Here is a 6,483-nt window from a genome sequence, read left to right on the forward strand (position 1 = left end):
CCCGCCACTGTCGGAGGCCGCAACGACGGCTCGTAACCCTCCAAATCTGCACTTAGCCCCGAATCTGCAACTGACGCCGCCGCTGACGCGCCACCTGGTGTACGAACCGACGGTGACCGCGCTGCATGCGGCGGCGGCGGCGGCGGCAGCGGCGACGATGACCCTGCCGCCGAGCCCCGCGGCGACGGCGCCGCCGACCTGCGCGGCGTCATCGTCGGCGTCCCCGCCGCCCACCCGGGCGAGTTCCCCCCTCTTTCCCCTCCACCACCCCTATTGCCCCCACCACCGCCGCCGCCGCCGCCGCCGCCATCCTCACCCTCCGCCCCCGCCAGCTTGCTCCGAGACACGGGGCCGTACTGGTTCGAGCTCCCGGGCACTTTGGCCCACACCATCTGCTCGGGCAGTTTGGGTTGAGGTTTGGCTGAAGCCAGGCTGTTGACTCGCTTCTCCTCGACCGCCACTCGCATTGCAAAGAGTTTAAGCCGCTCGTACGACCGGAAGGCACGTGCGCGCGAGTGGAGTCGCTCCCAAACCTGCTCCCGTAGGACCTTAGAAGCCTCCGTCTGGTTCCCCCCCTGAAGAGATGTGTGTGGGGAATGGGGTTGAATGGGGGGATTTCGTCGGTGTGTGTGTGCGTTTTGAGGAGTTGGGATTTGGACGTACAGCCACCAATTCTGTTGGACTATTCTCAATCACACGTGGCCCCAACACGAACATCATACAGACACACATACACACAGACACACATACACAGACGCTCACGTGTAACTCCGAACCCCCTTCTTTTTCCCCCCACCAAAAACAAACCTAACTCCCTTTCTCTTTTCCCCCCCCACCAAACCCCATAACAACCCAACCATACACGCACGCATACGCACATACATACACACGCACCTTGGCTTCGCACTCCGCCAGCATGCTGTATATAGCGGGTAGGGGCGGCAGTCCCGAGGCGATGCCGCAAGTGCGCCACTGGTAGATGCCGCGGTCGTGTCCGCCCACACTCACAATGACCCGGTCATCGGACAGGAACCTGGTCGTGTGTATGTGAGCGTGTTAGTATGTATGTATGTATGTATGTATGTATGTATGTATGTATGCATGTATGTATGTATGTATGTATGTATGTATGTATGTATGTATGTATGTATGTATGTATGTATGTATGTATGTATGTATGTATGTATGTATGTATGTATGTATGTATGTATGTATGTATGTATGTATGTATGTATGTATGTATGTATGTATGTATGTATGTAATTATATATTATGTATGTGGGGAAAGAGAGGGAGAGTGGGGTGTGTGTGGCGGGGAACAAAAGCACAGGTCAGAGAAGTCGGAGTGAGGGTAAGGTATGTGTGTGTATGACACACACGCACACACGTACGTACCGTACGGAAGTGACGTGTGAGGCATGTCCCCTAAAGGCCTTATACGGCGCATCGTCTGCCACTACCGGATAGTTGAACAGTTTGACCGTCGCAAAGTCGTCTGCGGTGACCAGGTAGCTCGCGCCGCTGATGCCGTCGGCGCTGTCTCGCTCCGAGTAGTGAAGAGCGGCCTCCGTACTGCCCTCGTATGCGGCCTCTGAGGGGTGATGGGGGGGAAGGGGGAGCGGAAAGAAGGGTGTGAAGGTGGGGGAGGGGAAAGAGGGCGCACACACACACACACATACGTGTCTGTGTGTGTGTCTGTGTGTGTGTGCGTGTGTGTGTCTGTGTGTGTGTATGTGTATGTATGTGTGTGTGCCCTTTAAAGCCCTCAGAACGGAGTGAAGCGGGGGAAGATGGAGGAGGGGGGAGGCCCCTCAACAAGTGATGATGATGGAGGCGCACGGGAGCGCAATATGTATGAAAACCGTACGACAGTACACAGCCCGTACACAGTTCATTAGCTAAACCGTACATACATAGCAAATCCACTGGACAATGTACGGCGGTATGTACTGCTTGTCTCGCACTGCTCAGCGTCCGATGTGCACCCCGGGGTCTATGAACTCCCCCAGAGCTTAGCGCTAGCTAAACGGCGCGATACTAATGTCATACACGCCGTACAATCCGTACGGCATACCTACCGTACGGGTCGTAGATCGGCGCACCCAGGCGAGGCCGATCCACCGCGTTGATGTCGGTGCCGTCCGAGCAGTCCGGCCAAATACCCATCACGTCAAAACCCACAGGCATCGTCCACGTGTGCCACTCCGTGTCGCGCATATTGTACGGCAGCTTCTTCCCTGTGCCGTACATCGACAAGGAAGGTAGAAGGGATGTAAGGAGGCGGCTGGCAGACTGTGGATCGATTGCTTGTGGGTGATGAATCTGTGTGTGTGTGTGTGCGTATGTGTGTATGTGTGTGTATGTGTGTGTGTGTGTGTGTTGCTACTGGTAGTGGTGGCCTGTGGACAGGAGGACTCGGACGATATCGACCTTCTCAAAATATTTCTCCCAACATCGCCACCCACCTCCCCACCCACCGACACACACACACATGCACACACACATACACACATACATACACACACATACACACATACATACACACACATAGCCCACTGTGTTTCTCTCTCTGATGCCTGAAGAGCTCCGCTTCCTCCGCGACCTGGCCAACCTGATGGCGCTCTGATCCCCTCCCTCCCTTTCCCCCCCAGTCGTTTCTCCTACCGCCACCAGCCCTGGACGTACATATACACATACACATACACATACACATACGCATACACATACACATACACACACACTCTGCCCTGTCACCCGCCCCTCTCCCCCCCCTCCCCCCTCCCCCTCACTCACCCGTACACGGATCCCAGTACAGCAGGCTCCCGGTCGCGTCACATGACTGAAGCGCGAACCGGCCGTCCATGGGTGTGCCCGGCAGCAGTACGGGAAGAGACCAATCCACGTGCTTGACGCAACTGGAATGACCCACACATCTGTGTTTGGAGGGGGGAGGGGGGAGGGGGGTAAGGGGTTAAGGTGGTAAGGTGGAGGGGAGGAGAGGGTAGCGGGGGAAGGGCAAGGGGAGCGAAAGAGGAAGGGGGGGAGAGGGGTGACACGTATTTGGGTGGGGCTGCACGTGCAGGGGTTACATGTAAATTGGATAGGGATAGGGGAAATTGGAAAGAGAGTAGGGGGGAGTGAGGGACTCGCCGTTATGTCTGAAACGTGTGCACACTCATGTTGTGTGTGTCTGATGGGGCGCGTGTGGGAAATAAGAGAGAGGCGGCATGTACTGCATTTATATAATAAATGTGTACGGAGCTGCCTTTCTATGTGTACGGAAGAGAAGAGAAAGGTGAAAGAGCTCTTCGTTGGTTGGTTGTTGGCTGGTTGGTTGGTTGGTTGGTTGGTTGGTTACCCACTTGCACAGCAGTTGGTAGTTCTTGTCGGCCCGGTATATGTAGATGTTGGCGTCCGAGCAGGCGGCGGCGAGGAGGCGGGGGCCGCCCACCGGACTGTACTTCATTTCCGGAATGGCCTGATCGGGCAACACCCGGCGAACAGCAACCAGGGGACAGGGGGTATAATCATCATATATCGTACAGAGTGCTTGAGAGGGTGGGTACGAATGGGTACGAATGGGAGGATTCTCAAAACCCCAGACCCCCCCGAAGCATATCCGCATCCTGTCACCTCTCCTCCTCCTCGTCCTTTCTCTGCCGTACTCGTTCGTCCTCCGATGCCGTACCCTAACCCCTCTCCAGTACTCCTCCATGGGGCCCCGTCCAATGCACACATACTGACATACATACTGAAACAAACACACACATACACACATACATACAGACATACCTGCTTGCTTGCCACGTCTTGTCTGTGCACCAACGGTTGCAACGTGTCCGACCTCATGACCGTTAGCTCCCCCAACTGTCCACTAACCGCCAAATGATAACCCTCGTACAGCTTACCCCGCTTGCCCTCGTCCTGGACAACAAGGACAACAAAGACAACGGATTGAAGGGGGGGAAAGGGAGGGAAAAGGGAAACCAAAGGGAGTGGCAAGAGGAAGGGGGCTGTAAGATAAGTAACCGTACGGAGAATGGCGTTACGAAGGGGACACCGGCTAAGGCCCCGAGGGCGCCCGGGCCCCCCTCCCCCTCCCCCTTGACCACCACCACCACCAGCACCACCACCACCACCAGCACCAGCACCCCCACCCCACACCCACCCCACCCCACCCCCACCCCACCCCCCACCCCCACCACCCCCACCACTACCCACCAGAAACGGCAACGGTTCCTGGCTGTATGCGATACCGCACAGCTCGTACCCCAGGTCCGCGGACTTGACCACGTCGCGACGCCGGGAGTCCCACACGCGGAGCTGCGGACGGCGACAGACAACAACATGTGTGTGGGGTGGGGGAGGAGAGCCCCCCCCCGCGCTCATGTGGCCTCCATGTGGTTTAGGGGGGCAATGCGGGTGTGTGTGTGTGTTTCATGCGCGTGTGGGGCCGCGGGGTTTTCTGCGGGCCAGGACGGCGGCGGCTTTTTCCCGCCTGCTATCCCTCCCTACTTACATACATACAAACATACACACACTTATGATTCTGAGCAACCTGTTCAGGACCCGACGGACTTGACCCGCTCACCGCTAACAACTTGCAAAGCATAAGCTTAAAGTCCGAGGATTTAAGGAATAGTAAAAACTGTCCAGGTTCATTCAGACCAGACAAGAGCGGGTGCAAATGTGCATACATACGTACATACATACAAATGTACATACATACGCACCCACCTTGCCGCTCTGGCAGGCGGTTGCGAAGGTGTACGGCGACTCTGCGTGCGCTGCCACCTCGTCCAGGTCCTGTTCGTGACCCTCCACAATAATGCGGGGGTCGGCATCCACCTTTGGGGGGGTGGGAGTGGGGAGTGGGGGGTGTATGTGTGTATATATGTGTGTATGTATGTGTGTATATATGTGTGTATGTATATTTTTGCATGTATATGTGTGTCAAGTGGAAGAAAAGGGAGAGGCTCCGGGGGGTGATTGGGGGCATTTAGGAGGGAGGTTTCCTTGAGGAGTCGGCCGTAGCGGTTCCGTACATACACACATTCTGGCCCTGCCACGTCACCGACGTACGGCGCCACGATTGAGGAACCCGACGACGCGGCGGTACATATACACACTCACCTTCCCCCATCCCTTTTCACACAGAGATGCACACAGAGATGCACACATCACCGACCGCTTCCGTATACTATCATGCTTAGTCATACACGTTCGTACACGTTCGTACCTCCCAAATGTCGCAGCCGTCCGTACCCGCCAGGAACTCCCGGTCCAGGGAGGCGTGGCAATCCAGTGCCACCACCAAGGGGTCCTCTTCCTTACGTAATCCCGTACCGGGAGTAGCCAGCCGGAACCTGTACGACCACAACGGTATTGACAGTGGTGGTGGTGGTTAGCGGGGTACGGGGTACGGGGTTGCACAAATGCAGCAGAGGTATTTGATGATGGACGGGTGCATGTGCCGCTTATACATATATACATATAAAGTATTCGGGTTCAAATCCGCCTGCCGACCCCTCGGGTGTTTAAGGGGTGTTGATTTGGGACGGGGTAGGACCAAGGATCTTATGAACGGTGTAGGATGTGATTATATCAATTTGCGAGCTGACCAGGAACTAAGTTGATGCGCCGTTGATCCGCTAGATTTGGTTGGATGCTGGTGGTGAGTTGCTGAACCCAATGAATACATTCTGAAGTCGGATGGGGTGACGGATTAGGGTGCCCCTCTAGCAGGGGAGAGCAGGGAACTGCCTCCAAGGGAAAGGGGGCCACTGGTGAAGCTGTCCCGCCCTGTAACAACATACATACATATATACATATATACACACATATAGACATACAGACATAAATCAATGTTGCTACAAGTTCAGGTGATGCAGCACTTTAGTCGACCACCAGTCGTACACCCTCACTCTTTATTACTCTTGCTCGCCCTTCGCCTCTCATCATCCCCATGCAGGGCCGTCTGGTTCCCTTTCCACCTAGGTGGCGGCGCCGCACTTAAAACACACACGATAAAGGTCGCCGTCTGGAGGCGATCTATCCGCCTTCAGATCATCATATCATCCGACTCCGCAATCCTATACCCCTCATCATCGCACATGTGCCCACACCTCGCACCAGGCACTGCTTTCCCCTACACACAGGAACTCGGTTTTTCCACTCCCTGTGGATGATGAGAAATAATGCCTGCTGATCCATTACATACATATTTCAACCATTAATCCCCAACGAACCCCCAACGAACCCCCGGAAACTCACTCTGCCTCCGGCTTGCTCAGCTTGATTCCCTTTGCTGGCGTGCCGTCGGGTTTCGCCCCCGACACCTCCTCCAGCTTCCGCACCTGCACACAGCCATCCGCGCCGCCGCTTAGCACGTCCAGACCGCCGTCGGCCCGCTTCCGGAGACTGAGGGCACGGACGCCGCCGTGGACCTGATGTGGAATTGGGGGGGGGGGGAAAGTGAGGGAG

At 56.0% G+C, this 6,483-nt stretch overlaps 1 protein-coding gene across 1 annotated transcript in view; it reads right to left on the bottom strand.

The window, feature by feature from the left end:
• The window catches only part of VOLCADRAFT_90304 (uncharacterized protein), a gene marked incomplete at both ends in the record, with an annotated part of 22,659 nt that overhangs the window by 2,955 nt on the left and 13,221 nt on the right, over positions 1–6,483 (bottom strand). Inside the window, 12 exons of the mRNA XM_002949913.1 lie at positions 95–121; positions 317–575; positions 895–1,033; positions 1,396–1,591; positions 2,079–2,237; positions 2,794–2,933; positions 3,363–3,478; positions 3,793–3,924; positions 4,222–4,323; positions 4,738–4,848; positions 5,240–5,366; positions 6,274–6,446. Of these exons, the coding sequence (XP_002949959.1) occupies positions 95–121; positions 317–575; positions 895–1,033; positions 1,396–1,591; positions 2,079–2,237; positions 2,794–2,933; positions 3,363–3,478; positions 3,793–3,924; positions 4,222–4,323; positions 4,738–4,848; positions 5,240–5,366; positions 6,274–6,446 (1,681 nt within the window). The remainder of the gene's footprint in view (positions 1–94; positions 122–316; positions 576–894; positions 1,034–1,395; positions 1,592–2,078; positions 2,238–2,793; positions 2,934–3,362; positions 3,479–3,792; positions 3,925–4,221; positions 4,324–4,737; positions 4,849–5,239; positions 5,367–6,273; positions 6,447–6,483) is intronic.

Source organism: Volvox carteri (genome assembly GCF_000143455.1).
Source record: "Volvox carteri f. nagariensis unplaced genomic scaffold VOLCAscaffold_16, whole genome shotgun sequence".
NCBI lineage: Eukaryota > Viridiplantae > Chlorophyta > Chlorophyceae > Chlamydomonadales > Volvocaceae > Volvox > Volvox carteri.